The sequence below is a fragment of the Camelus dromedarius genome, unplaced genomic scaffold, assembly GCF_036321535.1.
Source record: "Camelus dromedarius isolate mCamDro1 unplaced genomic scaffold, mCamDro1.pat HAP1_SCAFFOLD_28, whole genome shotgun sequence".
Lineage (NCBI taxonomy): Eukaryota > Metazoa > Chordata > Mammalia > Artiodactyla > Camelidae > Camelus > Camelus dromedarius.
In genome coordinates, this window is record NW_026989775.1 from 1,210,872 (window position 1) to 1,233,163 (window position 22,292).

The 22,292-nt window shown below is 43.3% G+C and overlaps 1 protein-coding gene and 1 pseudogene across 10 annotated transcripts in view; both read right to left on the reverse strand.

Moving 5' to 3' along the window:
* The window catches only part of LOC135320616 (saccharopine dehydrogenase-like oxidoreductase), a 76,596-nt gene extending 57,522 nt beyond the window's left edge, over nt 1-19,074 (reverse strand). For 8 of the 10 annotated variants that reach the window (XR_010379845.1, XR_010379849.1, XR_010379848.1 and 5 more), the window contains exons 1-3: nt 18,839-19,074; nt 17,493-17,605; nt 10,027-10,076 (exon numbers count right to left, since the gene is read on the reverse strand). Coding sequence is in view for 1 of the 10 variants with exons in the window: in XM_064483764.1 (XP_064339834.1) it covers nt 11,230-11,295; nt 17,493-17,605; nt 18,839-18,944 (285 nt within the window). In the remaining 9 variants the exon portion in view is untranslated. Of the gene's footprint in view, nt 1-10,026; nt 10,077-10,614; nt 11,296-13,025; nt 13,996-17,492; nt 17,606-18,838 lie in introns of those variants that run through there. The other 2 variants (XM_064483764.1, XR_010379850.1) reach the window with 2 other exon arrangements.
* LOC105106373 (EMI domain-containing protein 1-like) lies at nt 4,600-9,964 on the reverse strand (annotated as a pseudogene).
* Nucleotides 19,075-22,292: the final 3,218 nt, after the last annotated feature.

A 22,292-nucleotide genomic window follows, 5' to 3' on the forward strand; every position in this document is an offset into this window, starting at 1 on the left:
TGTTGATGAGACGGATGCCCACCTGAGCGTGGTTGTTGGTCACAAGGACAATGTCAAAGACATCCTCACTTTTGGGTATAGCTCCCACAGCCACCTATTCACAGCCTCCAGAGCCTGGATGGGAGGGTGGACCCTCCAGCTCAGACCCCCAGGGACTGATACCTAGAGGGGGTAGCCAGGGCTGGGGAGGTGGGGTGAGCTGGGATCCAACAGCAGGGAGAAGAGGGGAGGCCAGGGGCCAGGCTCAGGGTAAGATCTCTTCCTTTGTGGGGATTAATTCTTGCCAGGGCTGCGGCACTAAAAGGGTGACTGGGAGCCGAAACCCAGCCCATGCTCCATGCACCAAGCTGGCTACCCAGAGTGGGGCTTCAGCAGTCCATAGGATGGTGACCTCTTCTCCCCACAGCGGCTGTCCCCTCACCAAGCTGTGCTCCTGTGGCATGTGCCCAGCGGGGACCCTTTGTCCTTACCCACACATGCATGGGAGTGCTTTCATGTAATGCTCATGAAGGTGCCATGCAGCCAGGGCTGGGGCTGCCCACTCCTTCATGAAGGGGAAGGCCGCCAGGGCTCCAGGGCTCGTTCTCATGTTCCAGCTGGCAGAGCATGGAGCACAGTCTCCTCCTGCCCTGCTCCATGTAGATATGCTGCTCCTCATCCACACGGAACAAGGTTCAGGACCCGACCATGGTGACTGTGTTCTGAGGCTGGGGCTGCAGGGTTGCAGGAGGAGGGGCTGTCCCTCAGACTCCCCTAGAGGCAGGTCTCATGTGCCAGTCCCTCTGGGGACTGGGGACAGGGAGAAGACCAGATCTAGCCTCTGCCCTAAGGAGCTCAGCCCTGGGTCCTGCTCAGTGCAGGCCCCAGCTGGGTGTGAGGACGATGCTGGCTCCCCACTGAGGAGGACAATGTGATGGGAGGCACATGCCCTTGGGGCATTTGCAATCTCCTGGGCCATCTGGACACAACAGAAAAATGAACACAGTGTATGCAGCCAAAGTGGGACTGATGCTCAATACAGCCTCCAGGTGGTTTCCATTGTAAAAGGAGAGCTACATGCCCTTAGGAAGAAATGGTGCCTAGAAACACGACTGTTATATAAGAAAAAAAGAAGTCTCTTAGCTTTTCTCAGCAGCATATGTTATTAACAGCCTGATCAAGAACAATATGCTTAGATTAGGTAAACCAAAGAACAGATTTTGAGATAACATACTTTCTTTTCAATTTGGGGCCAACAATGGGGACAGGCTTCAGATTTGACTCATAGTCTTTTGAAATAACTCTGCTCTCCAAAACCATAAACTGCTGACTTCCAGGTATCATCATGAATGAATAACCCCTGATGAAATAATTCAAGACTTAAAGAAACATATCTTAAGGGATAATTACTCAAATGTAAAACCAAGTAAATAATTAATACAAACAACATTTCACCTCTATTTGAGCAAGGCACAATCCTTTATTTAACAAGCCTGAGGTGAATGTCCATGACCAGCGAGGCAGCAGTAACACTCATTATTTTGATCACAGTCACTATCTACACCCCATTTACATATCACATAATTACAACATACGCCCTTTTTTCTTTCCTCATACCATTATTTCTGCTTCTTTTAACAAGACAGTGAGTTTCCCTTCATCATTTTCACTCAACTAATTGACCATGCACCTTTAAAATTAGCCTCTCTAGTCCCTTTCCCAATGTTGATTCTTCAAAATTTCAAGCTATGTTCATAAGCACAATTACACCTGCAGAAATAACACACTGTCCATCAAGTCCTTCCGTGTGTATCTGGTGCCCCACCTGCCCCCAACGCCCCTCATTCTAGACCCAAGTTATATGAATGTGTTCCACAGCAGGCTTTTTAAAACTTTTTTTTTTAATTTTAAGGCTTACTAATATGATTTATATTTTAATTTCTTTCTCCACTTCAATTTCTTTCTGGTACTGTATCCAGCATCGAATCCTTGTTGGATCTTACCCAGACCCTCATTCATCCATTTATTTTTCATCTCTTTGATGAGATTCTTAGCTCTTGGTGCCTTCCATTTCTTCCAATACTATTACACCTTCCACAACCCATACCTCCAACTCTAATTAGAAATGACTGGCAGAGGGGAGGGTTTAGCTCAGTGGTAGTGAGAGTGCTAACCATGCATGAGGTCCTGGGTTCAATCCCCAGTACCTCCATTAATTTAAAAAAAAAAATAGGAAAAAAAAAGATATGATTGGCAGAAAGGACAGCACAGGGGAGGTTGTAATCTCAGAAAGTACTGCCTTACTACTGTCCCTTCTTTACCTAACTCCCAGGTGGGCCTTTTAATTCTCTATTATATAAATATTTTAAACTTCATTTATAATTTGGATTGTGCATGACTGTGTTATGTCCTGCCTTATATACCATCTACCTTGTTTGAATGAACTGTCATTTAGAAAGATCCAAAACCAACTTCATCACAAGGCGTTGAAAGAGGAGTACCAGTAAGGCAGGTGTGAAGACACCACTGATTGCTTTAAGCAGAATAAAAGAAACAATAAAACCATCAAAAGAATCAGGATTTCATTTTACAGCTTTGGTGACACTGAAAGGTAGGGAGACACCAACCTGATTTCCATTTTGGTGCAGATTAATTTCTTCTGTTTTGTTAAAACTAAAACAGAGCTAAAAGTCTTAAGAGTTTGTGAAACAATCCTTAATCTGTGCCTAGCTAATGTGACCTATTTGCAAAGACTTCCAAAAATCAGGAGAAATGTTTTTGAAAACCTAAGGATATCTTCTTATAAATATAAGCCATCAAAAAGGCAAAAATTACATTTCATTTAAAAACAGTTTTTACTTGATTTCATTGAAAAATAGAAAGAGAGGTATTTAAAATACAAATGTGTAATTTAATGAAATTATAAAGCAAACTTCTATGTAAGCCCAGAAGGCCTTTGTGGTAATCAAGAAAAATCCTTGCTTTTCTTTGGAGTTTTACTATCTAAGTAAGTATTCATTCCTAAACAGCACAGTGAGTTTTGCTTGTTTCAGAATTTTACAGAAATGAAAGCATACAGGGTATATTCTTTGAGTTTGGCTTCTTTTGCTCAAAAGTGTGCTGTTGGGATTCATCATGTGTTAGAAGTACCTCCTACTGTGCAGCTGAACTTCCCATTTTCTTAGTGGCATTTTTTGATAAACAGACACTCTCAATTTTAAATTTATACAAATGTATCACTGTTTCTTTGTATTTAATGCATCTGTGTCTTTTTAAAGCAGTCATTCCCTGTACAGCCTATTGACTACAGTTAATACTATACAGCATATTAGAAATTTGCTAAGAGAGAAGATTTTTAAAGTTCTCATCACAAGAAAAACAATCGTAACCAAGTGTGGTGATGAGTGCTAACTAGCAGTGATCATTTTGTAATATATACAAATATGGAATCACTATGTTGTACACCTGAATAGTTTACTGTTATCTGTCAAGGATACCTCAATAGAAATAAACTAATAAAATAAAATTTACTTCTGGAAAATGGAAGCCATTCCCCATTCCTGACCTTGAGGACATGAAATATGTCATCTTCTCAAAGCTTACTGTTTTTCCTTATGACTCTAGGTCTATAATCCACCTAAAGTTGACTTTTGTACATAGTGCAAAGTATGAGTCCAATTTTATTTTTTCTCCATATGGATGTCCATCATCTCCTGGAAAGCCCCTTTACCATAAGTCAAGTACTCACACATGCATGAACTACTCTGAGCCCTTCATCCCGTTCCCCTGGGCTAGCAGTGAGCCCCTGCCAACACAGTAAGTTAATAAGAAGTCTTGATATTTGAGAGCATATTTCTACCTTATTCTCCTTTAAGAACATCTTGGCTATTCTGGGCCCTCTGCATCTCCATATACATTTTAGAATTAGCTTGTCAATTTGCACACCAGAATAAAACAAACAAGCAAACAAATCTGCTTGAGATTTTGACTGGAATTATATGGGATTATAAATCAATTTAAGGAAAACTGACATTTTAACAAAATCAAGTCTTCCAATCCATGAATAATGGTGAATTTTTCCATTTATTCATCTTCTTTAAGGTCTCTGTATAACATTTTATAGTTTTCTTCATAGAAATCTTATATATTTTATATCACTTATTTTTAAGTACTTGATTTTTTAAAATTGAAGTAGTCAGTTATAATGTGTCAATTTTTGGTGTACAGCATGTTTCAGTCATACATATACATATATATATTTGTTTTCATATTCTTTTCCATTATAGGTTATTATAAGACACTTATTATAGTTCCTGTGCTATACAAAATAAATTTGTTTTTACCTATTTCATATATAGTAGTTAATATTTGCAAATCTTGAGTTTATCCCTTACCCCTGGTTACCATAAGATTGTTTACTTAAGTACTTAATTTTTAAAAATGCCTATAGTCTCTCTTTTTAAGAAACTCATTTTCTAATGATGCCTGGTATACAGAAATGCAACTGATTTTTGTATTATTGGTGTAACCAGCAACAGTAAAGACTAGAGCAGAAATAAACAAAAGAGAGAACAGGAAAACAACAGAGAAAGCAATACCAAAAATTGGTTCTCTGAAGAAATCAACCAAATTTCAAAACCTTTAGCTAGACAGAGAGACAAAAAGAGAAACAGAGAGAGAGAGAGAGAGAGAGAACTCAAACCACTAAAACCCAGAGTGAAAGAAGGGGCACTACCAACCTTACAGACATAGAAAGGGGCGTGAGGCAATACTATAAACAACTGTATGCCAACCAGTTAGATGACCTAGGTGAAATGGAAAAATTCCTAGAAAGACACCATTATGGATTAACCTGCATGCCCCCTCAAACTCGTATTTTGAAGACCCAACCCCCAGTACCCCAGAACATGACATTATTTGGAAACAGGGTTGCTGTAGATGTCAGCTGAAGCCATAATGGAGTAGGTGGGCCCCTAATCCAAAACCACTGGTGTCCTTACAGAAAGGGGAAATTTGCACGCACACACACACCTTGGGAAGATGAGAGAGGTCAGAGTGATGCGTCTGCAGACTAAGGAACGCCAAAGACCACCGGCAAACCACCAGAAGCCAGGAAGAACACATGGACAGATGCTCCCTCACAGGCCTGGGAAGAAACCAACCTGCCAACACCTTGACTTTGGACTTCCAGCCTCCAGAACTGCGAGAACAGTAAACATCTGTTGTTTCAGCAACCCAGGTTGTGGTACACTATTACGGCAGTCCTAGAGAGCTAATGCAGACACAAACTACCAAAACTGACTTAAGAAGTAGCAGAAAACCCCAGGAACCTGTGAGAAGTGAAGAGGTTGAATTCTTGTTATCTTCTCACTGACTTCTAGTAGAACTGCATTATAGTTTAAAACACTCTAGAAAAGGGGCGGGCAAACTCTGTGAAAGGTCAAACTAAGATTTTCAGGCTGTGCGGGCCACGTGTGGTCTCTGCCGCACACCCCTGTCCAAGTGTAAACCACCCTTTCCCTGCAGCCACGTAAGTGCAGGCCGCGGGCTGAGCCCCGCTCTCCAGCTACACCGTGCAGCATGGAAGCCATCACACAGCACGTGCGGAACACCTTTGTCACCATGGGGACCGCTACTGCACAGCACCGTTCCTGACTACACGATTTCAAACTATGAATTTTTGAGTCTTGTTTCATGGTCTAACAGATAGTCTATGGTTCAATTTTTCATGTAAAATTAAAAAGCTTAAGGGGAAAAGGAGGATAAGAAGGGGCAGGAGAACAACCCAGTGCCAAGGGATGCAGATTCAAGGGCGTTATTTCTGTCCCGTCCTTGTGAGATTAAGGTTCTGCACTTTGCTTTATGGGGAATTAGAGGGAGCTGTGCTGATGTGGATGCTTCAATCATCTGGTTCTGGGGTAAGCCCCAACTTTGAGCCCTTATAATAATAATAATGACACTTGCTGAGTGATTATTAAGTGCCAGCCACTGTCCTGATTTGTATTCACTGACTAATTGAATCCTCAATAACTATGCAGTGGGCACGGCCACCATCTCCTGTCATAGAGCGCCTCCTGCTGCTCTTTCCAGGAAGCACCTTTCCAGCTCTCCCTGTTTTATCTCCGTCTCCTCGGGGTGGGCATCTGCCTTTTGTCAGTCCTGCACTAATCCCCTATAACCCCTGCCCCATCTTCTGTTTACAAAACTCTTTTCTATTTGGAATTTGTTCCCTATGATCCCCCTTCCAGAGGCCCACGACTCAGGCCAGGGCAGTCTGATTACTCTGTTACCCCAGGTCACATTGACGGGCTTGAGAAGGACCAGAGGACCCAGTGCTTGACTCATCTCCTCATCATCTGATATACAGACCTGGCAGCTGTTCCTAGGAAATCGTGAACCTTAGGGGCAGTGTATACCTGGGGCTACCAGCACCTTCCCTGTCACTGCGAGAGCCCACATGCCCAGAGGAACACAGAAGAAATGAAGAGACAGGAAGGGAAAAGGGACCAAAAAAAAAAAAAAAAAAAAAAAAAAAGACTTCCGATAAGACCACTTACACATCTAGATCCAGCCACACTGTACTTGCAGACATCTGGTTATGTGAATCAACACACTCCTTTTTGTTTTGTTGGTTTCAACCAGGTGAGTTTCTCTTTGTTGTTGTTTGCTTGCTTTTTGAGGGGGAGGTATTAATGGGTATTTAGTCACTTTTTTACAGGAAGTGCTGGGACGGAACCAAGGCTCCCATGCGTGCTAAATGCGCTCTGTTGCTCGAGCTGCACACCCCCTCCCGGCGAGCTGAGCTGCTAACATGCGCCGCCCGGGGTCCACGCACGTCTCTCAGACTTACTTTGAAGCCGCTGTTGAGGCTGCTGCCTCTCCCCTTACAGACGCTGGTCACTGTTCAAGGTCACTTAACAAGGCCTCTGTGAGACACTCCCGGTGACTCAGGCCCACCAGCGTCTCCCTTTATTCTGATGCTCCGGGGATACTCTCTGTAACCACGCATTTTAGCACAGTTTACAGAGTTCTCTGTGTTCATTAATCTGAACCCACAACCCAGACAAGCGGAACCATAATTAAACATGCTCCACACCATCCCAATTTCCTCTTTATTAAACTGTTTCCTCTCCCTAACCCACAGCTCCTCAGCACCAACCTTTAAAATTCCATCTATACCCCAGCATCTACCAAACACCCTTCACCTCTAGCCTCCCCCTGGGATGTTCTCTCCCTTCTCAGAATCCCACAGTGGTTCACCTGCCGCTCTAATCACAAGCCTGCTAACTTCCTGCTGAGCCAAATCATTAACCCTCTAAGGGCAGGGTTTGCATCTTACTCATGTGCCACACTCTCTTACACGACTACACAATATTTGAAATACTGAATGTATTTAAAGACAGCAAATACTTATGAAGCCTCAACTATAGGCATGAATTGGGTCAGAGAGTACCGGCCATAAAAGTGCTATCATAAAGCATGGTCCTTTCCCAGAAGTGCAACTGTCTTATGTTCTCTAATAGACCGTATATTCAATAAGGTTTCATTTACATCATACATTTCTTGTGTGGTCACAGTAGCATCTAACTCCAAGTTAGGCACGTAATAAAAATGCACTGATTTGCACAAAGGTGACAATGCTCTTGGCTGACCACATTCATCACAAAACAAAGGGCGATCTTTATTGTAGGATGATGGTAATTCATTCAGATAGAATGAATTGTGCAACTCCTGTAAACAAAGTCTATTTTATGTTTTCTTCTGGGGGAAATTGCGCCAGGGGCCTCTACTGGCTGGTACACATCTACCTCCTGGCATCTGTCACAAGTTTTTCTGGGAGCAGGGGGCCCCTCCCTCTCCATATACCCCTCTACCTGGCCACGGGAGGGACTGAGGGCTCAGGGGTCAGAACTGAGACTGACTGAGACTAGGAGCCCTGGAGGTCCAGTCAGATCAGGTTGCTTGACCTCAGGGAAGTGATCATGGGAAACAAGGAGAGGGGAAGTACAGGCATGCCCCAAGGCCTGGCTGGGGAGAAGGGGGCGCTGACACTGCCCTCCCTCCTCACCCCTACCTGTGCTGGAGTGATTTCTGACTCGCTCAGTTGCTTGGGGCCTGGAGGGCAAGGCAGTGGATAAGAGGACAGAAGCTCCACACCTGCCATCTCCACCCCGCAGGCCTGCATCACCCCTTTGCAGAAGGAAACTGAGACCTAGGCCCTGAGCCAGGGCTCACATCTCCCTTGGGCCATGCCTCCCTCTCGGGCCCCAGTCCCCACTCAGCCCCATGGGAGGCAGACATGCACAGGGTGCCAGAACCAAGACCTGCCCACCACAAAGGCCTAGGTGGCAGAAGGGTCCCTGAGAATATTAACAAATATGGATAGTAGGACCCTGGAGGCAGCTGGCCAAGCCCAGGCTGGGCAGGGAAGCCAGGTCCAGCCAACCCCGAGGGCCCACCACCACTCAGTCACTCTTGTTTTGGCTCCTAGGAGCCACGATCCAGTAGTTGGCTGTGTGTCCTCCCCTCTTGCCCTGCAGGAGGCTGGGGGTGCCTGTGCCAGCAGGGCCTGGCCCCGACACCTCTGGCTTGTAGAGCCCAATCACTGCTCCCAAGATTAAAACCCTCTCAGCTAAAATCCTCAAAGCCTCACATAGCTGGTGCAACGCCTCTCCCCAGTGGCTCTTCTCACCAGGGTCTCCTTTGGGGCCAGGTTCTCTCCACTGCCCCATGGAGCCTTGAGGAGCCAGCTCCCCACGCAGTCCTCTCTTACCTTTCTCTCCTGGGTGGCTGAAGATTCCTTTGAGTCCAGAGGGGCCTGGGGGTCCCATGTGTGTAAAACTCCCAGGGATGCCCATGAGGCCAGGAGGTCCAGGAGGACCCATGAGCCAGTGGCTGCTGGTCTCATTGAAGGTGTTGGACAGAAATGGGTCCTCATGCTGGGAGATCCAGGCGGATCGTGGTCCAACAGGGGTTGGGGGTCCAGGGGCCTAAGTGGCCCTGGAGGTCCCCTCTAGGGGCACCCACAGCTCTGGCCTGGCCAGGGCTCCTTTGGGGGCCTTGCAGACCTGGCAGGCCCCTCATCCCCATTGGCCCCAGCTGCCAGGTTCTCCCTTTGGGCCAGTGGGCCCAGGAAGTCCCTAGGCACCAACTCAATCATCTCCAGGAACAGTGAGGCTTTCACATTTTCTCTGGAAGCGTCCATCTCCAGGGCTGCCCTGGGCAGCTGGGGAGCCCCAGATCAGGGTGGGGTCCTTGGGAGCAACTGGGGTCAGGGGCATTGCCTGCTTGGTGGCAGTCAGCACTGCCACCTTGGCCTCCAACAGCTTCAGCCGCTCCATCCACTCATCTCTTTGCTGCAGTTGAGACAACCTGAGAAGGCTATGGGCCAAATTGCCATTTGCCGCACAGTGCTGCCCAGCCACCTGGGCTCCACTGGGCCAGAGGAGCTTGCAACTTCCCTGCAGCTCACCCCCAAGTGCCCGGGGCAGCACCTCCACTCGCAGGCCATCACTGTCTTTTATGTCACCTTGTGTGTGGGTCTCATCACAGTTCTGTAGCTATGCCCAGGGCAGCTCAGAGGCCAGGGGCAATTCTGCAGCACTCGCTGAAGATAGGTGCCATTCTGCACATGGCACGAGACAGCGAAGATCACCATGAATGAGCGCCAGTTCCTGCGTTCAGAGAATGGGGTCCCCAACACTCCACATGACGCTGCCCCCAGCGAGCAGGAGCCTGAAGCAGAGCAGCATCCAGCGCCCCCAGCCTGGCATCTCCACCCTCTTCCCCAGGATGCACAGACCCTGGTTCCAGGCCCCCAGTGCAGTGGCAGGAAAGAGGGCAGGAGGCAGGCACAGGGCCCAACAAAATCTGTTTTAAATCAAAATAATTCTCAGCCATCTTTTTAAAATTAGGCACAGTGACTTTCATACACTAAAAATTAAAACTATATATAAAATTTAATCTAAATCGTATTTAACAGGTGTGTATCATTTCCAAAACATTTTGAATATTAACATAGGAAACATGGGACATACCAAAACTAACCTCAGGTCCTGAATGTAAGGTCAGGAAACTTTCCTTAACAGTCAATGTACCTAAAAGAGGAAGAGAATGGTAAAAGTAAAATCAAATAAAAATCTACTGACCCAGGACAAATAATAATAATCTATTCCTATTTATTTAAGGAACATTTTTATTAAGCCTACAGCTGATATAATCAGAAAAATATGCACTTATAACAGTATTAATAGGTTATTGTTAACAGACTTAAGGAACTAAAACCAGGTAAATTGTCAAAAAGAGAGTAGTTTAGCATAAACTGACAGTTGGTACTGACAAAAACTTTTCTAGTATTCAGACTGACAGTGCTGAAAGTCTCTTCCAGTAAGGCAACACTTCAGCTCACTCATTCTGGAAGGCCGTAGGTTCTCAAAACCACATCCATGGGAATTATTCTACTTTCCAATATGAGAGTTTTCAAGAAGACTTACTAGTAGTGACTTACAATGAACGTACAGAAAACCTACCAAAATGGGCCTCTGTGATGACTTATAAAATGCTACAGGAAGGCTGTTTTAATTATAAATAAAAATATAATGAGTAAAAAATAAAAATATAAAACCAAGACCAGAAAAAAGGGGAGAAATCAATTAACCATGGGGACTAATACATAGAGATAGTGGTTTAAGTATTTAATTAATAATTTTTGAGCTTATCAAGAGCAGTAAGACAAAAGAAAAACGTAACGGACTAGCTAATTCTCAAAATCTGGTGAAATGAAATATATCAATTTCTTAAGAGACATTGTTACTAGTTTTTTTAATTCCAAGAGTAAATTAAAGTGTGGGGCCTTAGGAAATTCACACTGAGCCAGGTAATGAATGACCACATCATCAACAATGATGTGACAGTAGAAGAGAAGCAAAGCCACATAAATGCTGCTAGTCTGACCACTGAGGGAAACTAAGCCTAGATCATTAAAATCAACTCCCTAGAGATGATTCTGAGGGTTAAGAGAACGTGGCCTGGGAATATGGCTCTGTGAGCTAAGGCGCTCCTCAGAAAGAACATGCACCACCTAAAGCAGTGACAGTAAAGATGGGAACCACCTGCAGCAGACATCAGCTGGGGACGCCGGGCCACCTGGGGGGGGAGCCCTGGGCTCCAAGCTCACACGGCCAGCCATCCCCAGAATGTGCTTCTCATGATCGGTGCCACAAGACCGCAGTCTTCACTGACACTAGGGAGTCAAGCATCGTGTTCCAGCCGAAGTGCAGTGTCCAGGGCATCCTCAAGCAGCCACTGGATGACCAGCTATTGGACAACAGCAAGACATTGGGTGAAGTGTAGCTTCACCAGCCAGACAGCACGGCTGCAGTCCCCAGTGGCCGTGGGGCCAGTCTTCCGGGCAGCTGATGCCCTTGAGGTCCTGAGCACTGAGCCCTTCTCCAGCCCGCCCCAGCTGCCAGGTGTGATGAAGCCACAGGACTCAGGAAGCAGCGCCAATGGACAAGCTGTGCAGTGAGTGGGCTGCCTCGGTGCCCCCTTTCCCCCAGTAAAAGAGATTTGGATGTCTGCCCTGTTGCTGCCTCTTTCTGCGCACCCTCACTGGGATGGGGCCCACTCCAGCCCACTCCTCAGGCCTACCAGGCTGGCCTGCTGGACAAGCCCTCTGGATCAAGCTATCCCTCAGGCCAGCCTTCAGAGTGGTCCCCTCCCAGCAGGCTGGTTCCCAGCTAGAGACAGTGTGCCAGTTTGGGAGGGTTCTGTGGGGGATCCACAGCCTAGAGCCACCCCAAGTGCCTCCCCCAAGTGGCTCCTCCCCCACAAAACAGTCTGCAGGGCCCCCCTCCAAAATCAGCTGGGGTAGTTAAAATGCTGACTCCTAAGTTTCAGTATCTGGAAACAGTTTTAAATCCGCCATTTTGCTTCTCAGAGGGAAAACAAATCTTAAAGTAATATTTCTCCCTTAAAAAGAAAATGACTTATTCAAAATAAAAACTATCAAATATTTAAGAATAACCTCTATAAGAAATATGTAGGACCATCATGAAAAAAAGCTAAACTTTTTAGTAATTGGAGATTTTTAAAAAATGGAAATATACCAGATCCATGGGTTGGAAGACTAAGTAAATATTTTAAAGATGTTCAATTCGTGCACTTCTCTTTACTGTGCATAATTCATCATTAAGTATGATGTTGGCTACTACTTTCTGACATTGATTGTGTTAGGGAAGTATTCTATTACTCAATTTCTAAAAATTAACTTAGTAAATGGCATGAATTTTCAAATCATTTACTGAAATGTGTATATAGCTTTTTGCCTTTGATATTCTGATGTGATTATGTAACTTCACAATAAACCTCTGCCTTGATATATTATCCTTTTAAAATGCCACTGGAATTTATTAAGATTCTATTTAGCACTTTCTACTTACTATTAATTTCGCAAGCAAGACTGATTTGTAGCTTTCTTCCTCGTGCGTTTGTGTTTGTGTGTGTCTGCGCACGCGTACGTACCGTGTTATCTTTGCTGGTCTTTTCAATATAAATTGGAACAGTTTCCACCTTTTTAAGCTCTAGTATGGTTTATACAGAACTGGACTTACTTGCTTCAAGTCATTTTCTAGATGGACACTTTTTATATATGCACATTACTAATACCCATTATTTTTACTGTAATAGTAATTCTTCCATTCTTTTTGTTTTGATTTTTTCCATTTTTAAATTGTTTCCATTTTATAAATGAGGAAAAAAGATGTCAAAAACTTTATTCAATACTTTCTAGCTTTGTTGGTTAAAAAAACTAAAACTTCTAATTATAGTATCTATACAAAGTATACTTTGTGTAAGATGTATTAATTCCTAAACAAAGCAAGTTAGAATTCATAACACCAGCTGAATTTTTTTCCAGAAATTTTACAGCTGTAACCACAACCAAATTGAAACAATGGATAATTTCCTTAATTGGAACACTTATAAGACTAACCATCTCAAAAAATAATAATGTCAATAGTAATTCTAATAAGTATAGCTATATTAAAAATAGAGCATGTGTTTAACACTCCCCTTTTATAGTTATGTTTCTTTTCCCAAGCAGATTTTAGTTCATCACGGTTACAAACGTGAAGTCTTTCTATTTCAAATTCCGTGACTGCTTATTAATCAATAACTACCATTCATTCTATTTTTGGTATCTATTACCCCCAGATCTGCTGGAATGCAGTCAGAGCCACTGCTTCCAATGATATAAACCTCCTTTTCTGCAGCTTTCTCATGATACTATCAATATGTTAGTTCCAGAAACTGAACATTCAAGAAAAAAAATCTGAAGCAGAGCTTTACAGAAACATCTAGACCAATATTAAAATATTTAAGAACAAAGCAATTAAACTTTTAAAATGCTAACCAAAATGGCTCTGCAGCAAAAAAAAAAATAAGGGCTTTCAAAGTAGCAAGACTGAAGTTCACACCTTAAATCCATCACCTACTAAACTATAGAATTTATTTACAAATCATTTACATGGACTACTATATTAATATACATTTAAACATACATAAAATGGCAACAAAGTTGAGATTAAAATGAATACAACTCAAAATTCTATCTTCTTTCTGTACCCAATAGATCCCTTTGAGTAGCCTTTACACAGAACCATTTGAAACTCATTTAGAGGTTTCCTTGGCCTTTCTCTTGGTCATTTTACCTCCAAAGATCCCAAATTGGCCAGCAGTCCGCCTGTGCTAGAATCATCTGTGCCACTCATTAAACACCCTGGTTACTTAGTCCCTCCCCAAATTCCCCAGGAACAGGTTTTCTGGGGAAGACACCAGTAACCTGCTTGTTCAGTGAGCCCCACAGATGCTTCTTTGTCCGTTAGAGGAGACTCGCCCCCCTAGACTTGCTCCGTGGAAAATCTCACCTGCTGTCCTGACTCCAGCTGCATCATGCCGTTGGCTTCTGGCTTCTCTCTCCAGAGCTGCACAGGGATGCAGGTGCCAAAGCTGTGGCCTCTGTTATAAAAGTCAGGACCCACAGAACACAGGACACGGGGCAAAACCAATTTCATTTTGGCTTCATTTTCCCTCCAGTATTTTCTCTTCACCCAGATTTCCTTACTTAAAAAAAAATTCCACTATTTTGTATATATTTCCTGTCTTAACTCAAAAATATCCTGCCTTAACTCAGTTTCAGCATGTCCAAAATCAGATTCATCATCTTTCTCTCAAAACCAGTTTTTTCCTCCTCCAGTTTCTGGCATAGGAGACAATAAACAATAATGTTTAAAAGCAATCATTCAGTCATTTCTGTATTTTATGATAGAATGCTTGTTTACATATGCCTGACCAAGTTTACAGATATCATTTGATTCTCACTAAACTGTCACAGATTAGAGAAATGAGTTAAAAAACAAAACCTGCAAAAAAACAAATTATGACCCCCACATGGCAAAGTTAGCCCATCTACCCCGGGAGTATAATTCATATCACAAAGTGAAAACAGCCATGCAATTAGCACTTAGGGGTGAGCAGGTTTTGGGGGCAAAAGCTAGAGATGCCCATGAATCATCCACACAGAACCAGCCAGAAGAAGGTAGCTAGATCCACCAGTCTGGAGTTTAAGGGGCAGGTTCTCACTGGGAATATCTTAATGTGGTATCATTGACATATATTACTTACAGCCAAGGCTTTCAGATCTTTGTGACATAACCCACCCTAAGAAATGCATTTCACATAGCAGCTCGAGGCACGAATATACCTAGCTGAAACAAAGTGTTCATGAACCAGTCACTTACCAGTATTATGTGTAATTCACCTTACTTTCTATTTCAGTTTATCTAATACTTCCTTTTTAATGCCTGGTCTCAACCCACTGAATTGATTTCACAGTTTAAAAAATACTCGCTCGGTGGGGGAGGGTACAGCTCAGTGATACAGCATGTGCTTAGCATGCATGAGGTCCTGGGTTCAATCCCCAGTGCCTCCATTCAGGAAAGAAACATTTAAAACATTTTAAAAAAATACTGGCCCAGTTACAGTTTCTTTGTGTGATGATGAAAAAGTTCTGGAAATAAAGTGGTGACAGTTAACACGGCATTGTGAATGTACTTAATGTCACTGAAGTGTATACTCAAAAATGGTTTAAAAGGTAATTTTATTTTATGTATATTTTACTACAATAATAATAATAATATAAAAAAAAAGTGGTCAGGAAGTATAAACAGAAGAGTTTCTAAGGCTTAAGCTCTGAAGTCTCTGGCATTTGGAGGAGGATAAAAAGATCCAAAAGAGGAGACTGAGGCAAAGCTGGTGGATCAAAAATAGCTAGGAGAGGGCAAGAATTCAGGGCCATGTGAGGCAAGGAGAGAGTGATGGACTGGGAGCAATGCAGGGAGACAGGACTCAGATGAGGACTGAGAACTGATGGTGGGATGTGACAGGGGGACCTGGGCAGAGCAGTTTCATTTGAGGAGGAAGGATAAAGCCCCACAAGACTCCTCTGAGATGGAGGAGGAGGTGGGGAAGGAGAGACAGTAAGTAAAGGGAGCTATTTCCAGGCCTTTGCTAGATGGCAGCAGTGGGAGGAGTGCGGAGAACTAAGGGAGGCTTTACTTATGATGGGAGAGATAACACCATATTTGTATGTTGAGGGAAATAACCCAATTGAGAGGGAGAACATGATGATAACTGTGAACCTGTAAACATGAAGGCTTTGAGTCCCACGCCCAGTAGAAGCAGGGGCAGGGCCCTTCAATGAGAGGTGAGAGGAGTCAGGGTGCAATGCAAGCGCGCGGGTAGGAAGACCTGTGGTGGGAAGAAAAGGTCCCTTCTGACAGCTTCTACTGTCACAGTGAAAAAAGAAAGAAAATCACCAGATAAGAGTGTGGAAAAAGAAATGGGAAGCTAAAAGTGTGGGGAAAAGAAGTTATAAAACTGCTGCTTCAGAGAGTAGGGGAGAATCACATAGAGAAACAGAGCAGGTCTGCTGGAGGTGCTGAGGCCCTGGGGGAGGCTTGTCCCCACGTATTTAAAGTGGGACCAGTCAGCAAGGAGGTATGCAGGTATGGAGTCAGCAGGGAGCTGGAATAACCAGGGCTGGGGCTTTTCCAGGGTACTGGGAAGGGAAGGACTAGGGAGCTGGCTAAGAAGGTACATAAGACAGTGATTCAAGCAACAAACTACAGAACCACATCCTAAGCTAGTTAAGAATGAGATAAATCTAAGTTAACAACAATTTAAATACATTTTTACTTGCTAAAAATCATAAAGGCCTTTCTGCTTGCATTTTTCAAATTATCAATAACTTTCAGATGCTTAGTTTTCAAATGTTTTGCCACTTGTGGTAGCCTCCTCAGAAAAGTAAACATCACCAACATTCACCCTGTTCCACGGACCAAAAGTGTCCCCCTCACATCTGGTCCAATAGCAGAAGCTATGATTCTCCTCTCAAAACACCTGAACTCAGCCACTTCTCAGCACCTCTAACACTCCTGCCCTGTGCTTGGCTTGCTTTGACCACCCACTCTTGGTCCTCTACCATCTATTTTCTTTCTCAAAAGCCAAAGAATCTCAAAACTGTAGATCAAATCATGCCCTTGCTTTCAACCATTCAATGAGTCTGTCACATTTAGGAGACAGTTCAAACCTCAATCTTGACCTTTCAGACCTAGTGACCTAGCTCCAGATACCTCTCCTTCTAACTTCCCACCCCTCTGCCCAGCTCACCCAACCACACTGGCCTCTGGCACATTCCTTGGCCTTGCCAAGCAAATGCTCACCTCAGGACCTTTGCATCTGCTCTTTCCTGGAAGACCCTTCTCTTCAAACACTCAGGTGGTTTTCTCCCTCACTTTATTCTGGTCCACATGCAAATTTCCATTCCTCACAGAGACCTTCCCTGATCATCCATCTAACAGAGACTGATGCGCCAATCTCTTTACCTCCTTTCCCTGTTTTATTTCTCTCCAAAGCACTTGTCACTACCTGCATCTTCAACCTTATTTCTCTGTCTCTCTCACTGACTGAAGGCTCTGTGAGGGATTTTTGGTTTTAGGCACATTATGTTCCTAGACTAGTACAGTGTACATATAATAAACATTCAAGAAATATTTTTTGCATAAATGAACAAGTCCTTTTTTTAACCTCTGTACATATTTTAACATATATACTGGTACAGTAATACAGAATGTAATTAAAAATAAACAAATTTAGATTAGGGGTACATGCTCAAACTTTTTAATGGGTATACAGTTTTTAAAAATTCTGACATTTATAGCTGTAGCCACTAAATAAACCAGCATGTGTTCCTTGAGTCTGGTGTCATTCTCTGTCTCAGGAGACCTTGGTCATATCCATTTGCTTGTCACAAGAAGTGAGAATTCCCCATATAGGGTTAAGTCCCTGAATCAACTCTTCCATCCCCTGCTCTTACATTTCTCTGGAATATAAAATACCAGATTCTGCTAGAAATGAAGAGGTTGTTCTGATACAAAGAGAGGCTGATTACTTACGGGTCCTACAGAATTGAGGACAACTGTTGCCGGTGTAGCCATTTCATCAAGTGAGGCTGGATTAGTGATATCAGAAATTATTATTCCAATTTCAGATGACAGTGTTGGTCTTCCTAAAATAAGAAATAAATTGTCTTAAGCAAATCCTGATACAGTATTAGATCTCCCAGATCTTCTTTTCATAGTAACCAGTGATGACAAATTTACTAACTATATTGAAATCTAACTCTCCCTCTCAAACAAAAGACAAAAGGGTTTTATATCAGGTAATAGAAAAGGAAAAGACTATGAGGAAAATGGAGTTAAAAGGATTGCTAAAAAACATTACTAACCTTTAAAAGAAAATCTAACATAAGGAACGTGTAAATGGCGGGCCCTCTAATTTAGAGGTCTTGCTGTTATGGAAATGACAGGCCAGCCAAGAAACAAGCACCACTCGGAGGGTTGGAGTACTCAGATGTATTACACTGGCGGGCTCAGAGGGGCTTCTGCTCCTAAGCTCTGAGCACCTCCAAGACGTGCGCATGAGGTTTTATAGGGTTAAGTACAAGCTTGGGGTATTCGGCCAATAGGCATGGAACAGCTTTAGCAACATCATTATCACTAAAGTAGAGGCAATGAGGCAGCAAACCAACATTTCAAGGCCAGATATGTCTCTTTGAAAATCCAGCTGGCTAGCAAAAACATGAACAGGGAATCAGCAAACTGACACTTATTAACTTAGATTTACGAGTTAGCCCAGCAGAACTCAGATCAGTAATCCGACACTTGTTACATTTAGATTTGTGACTTAGCTTGTTAGCCCAGCTGGGCTTTTCCCTTCATGTCGCTATCGGCTAAACAGTGGGACTGCTGGAGAATTCTTACAAGCAAAAAATAAAGCTTCAGGAATGTTATCAGTAAAACTCGGAAGCATTTTCTCCCAGCTCCAAAACACAAGGCAAAGTACAAACAATTCCAAAGAAACCAGCGCTCCACTTTCGCTTCCATCAAATACCAAGAGAACTCCAGCCCCACCAGCTACTAAATGGGATGGAGCTGGGAAAGGAAAACCTAAAGTTCTATTTCCCCAGCGGGGCTCCCCAAGTAAAGGAAAAACCCAAGCTGGGAGATTTCATCTGTTTTACTGTTTGATGTAGGGAGCAAAACAAAGCTGACACTTCTGAAGATCCGCTCCCCTTCTCCCTGCCTCGAGCAGGGCTGGGGAGCTGGAGGGGCGCTGCGGGAGGAGGGACGCCCATTTCCGGTGCCCGGAACCCCTCAGCCCCGAGAAGGGGGCTTCTGGGTGCGAGCGGCGGCAGTGGCGGCGGGGCCGAATCCGGGTCCCCGGAGCCCGCGCCCCTCACCCGGCTTCACAGCAGCCTCTCCGGCACTCTCCGCAGCTTCTCCGGGGAGCGGCCCGCGCGGCCCACGGCAGGTGGGAGGTCCGCTCTGGGACACCTGCTCTGTCATGAACTGGCCGGTGAGGCCAGAGGCGCCGAGCACCGCCAGGCGGAAAGGCCTCTGCTGGGTCGTCAGAGGAAGCCCACAGCGATGCGAGGCCCCGGCGGGCTGCGTCCACGCGCCTGCGCCTCAGGCAGCGACCCGGGGACCCGGCGCAGCAGCCCCTCCGCCTGCGCGCCGCTGCGCCAGAGCCCCGCCCACGGACGACCCCACCCCGCCTGGCGCCGGGTCTGTTCCCCGCGCCTCCTCTCGGGGGCTTCCCGCACTGGTGTCGGCGGTCTTGGCTCCGCGGCTGGTGCGCGTCCGGGGCAGGCAGGACCTGACAGCGGCCCATCCTCGCCCGGTCGTGGTCCAGGCGCAGTTCTGCCGGCCCCAGGCATTGCATCTTCCCACCCGCCTGAAGGCTGGAGCGGGCGGTGGCTGTAGCCAGTTAATGTGGTTGCAAGAGGGGGTTGTGCAACCAAAGAATTCATGAAAACCTTCTGATGGCCGAAGAGCCTACACCCGGAACCCCACCCCTTTTAAAATTTTTATTTGGGCTTTAGAATTACGTTGTCCAAGGAGTGTCTAAGGAGCCTGATGGAGGTGGTGAGTGGACTTGGGTTCTGGGGTTTCCACGGATCGCCTCCGCCCTCTCTCCAGGCCCCTGCCTCCACCGCCTTGGAGGCCCTCTTCATGGCCTGTGACAGTTATTGGTGAAGCTCCGTGGGGAGGTAACTCCCAGAGATAATTTTGTTTTGCAAATTATATAAAAGAACATTTCATGTTCATACGCTTTATTCTGTTTACAGTGCCTTGTAATAAAGTACAATGAGAAGAAAGATCAGTTTTTAAAGTTGATGACTGAACAAGTACTAAATAGGGGAATATTCAGTCTAACAACAATTTGGTGGAAAAAATTAAGGCCTTCACTTAACAGCATTTTAAATCTGAGTTGATTTTGTGGTGTGGTTGCAAACAAAACTAACATAAGCTAGGCTACCTTGGTAAGAATTTACTGGCCGGGTCAAGGAGGTAATGGTTATACAGATTCTGCACAAAGCAGGTCACCTAAGATATTCAACTTACTTGTGAATTTCTGTTTTCATCCGGGTTAAGATACATTACCAAGTGATCAGCTAACCAAGATAAACCAACTAGTAAGAGATAGTCATGACTGGAATTCATATGTTTCTAGCTCTTTCTCATTAATCATTTTTTCATTTAATTATGTTTATTAGTTCTTGTAAGGCATTTAGCTTTGGAATAGAGACGCTTGAACAACTTAGCCAGAAGAAAGCATAAGAAAGTCATCAACAAAGACATGAATTTCTACATATGCAAATTAAGAAAACCTAAAATGTATATCAATACAGAGAACTCGAAATCAAAACCTTGGTTTCATAAAGATTACAAGCTCTGGCAAGATTAATAGAGAAAAAAGTGGGTACATTTACACATAATTTTAGAAGTACAAATTTGAATATAAATAAAATTACTCCAGAAAATTAAAAAATAAGAAAAATTATGAAAACTTTACACACAATAAATATATAAATAAGTAAATTTCTAGAATAATGAAAATTAATCAAATTGACTCCAAGGAGAAAAAAATCTAAAAGTCACATGAACTTTAAGAGCAATTGAATCAGTAGTCCAAAAAAAACTTCTCATAGAGATAACATTAGGTCTATTTTGTTTACAGTTGAGTTCAATTGACATTTAAACCTTAAAAAAGTTCCACAATCTTACACCAGAGAACAGAATCATGAGGACTACTCAAGCAATTTTATGTGGCTTGATACGCTTGAAATCAGGGAGGTATGAAAAAAGAAATCTCCATCCAAACTAACTTGTGAAGATAGATGCAAACTTGCCAACCAAAGCACGAACAATCAGAATCCATAATGTAGAAAAATGGTAAAGACTAAACTGGCCACTTTGCTTTTATCACAAAAGTTCAATGTTGGTTTAATATTTAAAGATCAGTTTAAGTAATTGACAATAGTGACTGATTGAAGGAGAGGGGGGAAAAATATCACAATAAGAGTCAGGGAAAGAGAAAATTAAGTAATGGTTCATGATGCTTTAAAGAATATTAAATTAAGATTGGAAAGGCTCCACTTTATCTATTAAGAGAATCTACACAGAAATGAATAGTGTATATATCTTATTTAGTATAAAATATTGAAAGAATCCTTTAAGATCACAATTTTCACTGTGACCACTTTTATTTAACATCATACTAGAAGATTTGGACAGATACAGAGATTGAAAAGAAAGGAACAAATCTGTCATTTATAGATGATATGATTATCTGCTTTGTGAACTGAGATGATAAATTATTAATAGGTGAATCTAGAAAGGAACCGTATACAAAATTAATATTAAAAAGCAGTTTGGTTTTTTTTTACATCAGCAAAAATCAGTTAAAACAACACTTTAAAAATAAGTCCTTTAGTAATAAATAATAAAAGTACCATAGATAGACTCTATATGGAAAAACAAAGGAACCAAATAACCAAAGGAAATCCTAAAAGAAAGATGGAGATGGAGTTTTAATCAAACTTATCTGATGCAAAGACTTTGGACTCATTTTAAAAAAGAAATGATGACTAAGACAAAATGCTATTGGTATGAAAATGGATTTTAAAAGATCAATGGAACTGAAAAAAATAGCCTAGAAATATCCCATGCATGTATGGAAACTTGACTTTGAACAAAATAAATATTGTAGATCAAAGACAATAGGATTGACCATACAATAAGTGCTACTGGTACCACTGGTAATCTAAAGAGAAAAAAGCATCCATGTCTGTACCCCGACTTCCTATTATACATCAAAATAAATTCTAGTTGAGACAAAGGCTACAATTTTAAAAATCATACTAAAAAATCTTGAAAGGCATTATCTTGGAATTTTTGCTTCTGACTGTGATTGAATAAACCTTTCTGAAACAACAAGAAAACTTGAGAAAGAAAGCATGAAACAGTAGTCTCACTGAACAACAGATAGTGTCTGACTGTGATCCCTGAGAAAAGAGAAACCAATGAGGTGAGGCTGACAGTAGCCCGGAGTGTTGCCGACAGTAGCCCGGAGTGTTGCCTGAGTGAAGTTTCCGAAGTGATGTGCACTGAGGGAAAACCCAGACAGCACTGTCTGAAAGAGGAGGATTGGAGCAAAGGGAGGCCCAAGAAGCTAGAAACTGTGGACCAGAATATTAGAGAAGAGGAAGCTGGAGAGAGACAGAGACAGAGAGAGAATCAATGCAGATATCTGTGAAGGTGTAAAAGGGAACGTCCAGACTAGCTGAGTACTGAGTTGGATGGAGAACACTACCTTCCTAAGGCTGGTGGAAAACCACCAAAAAGCACGAA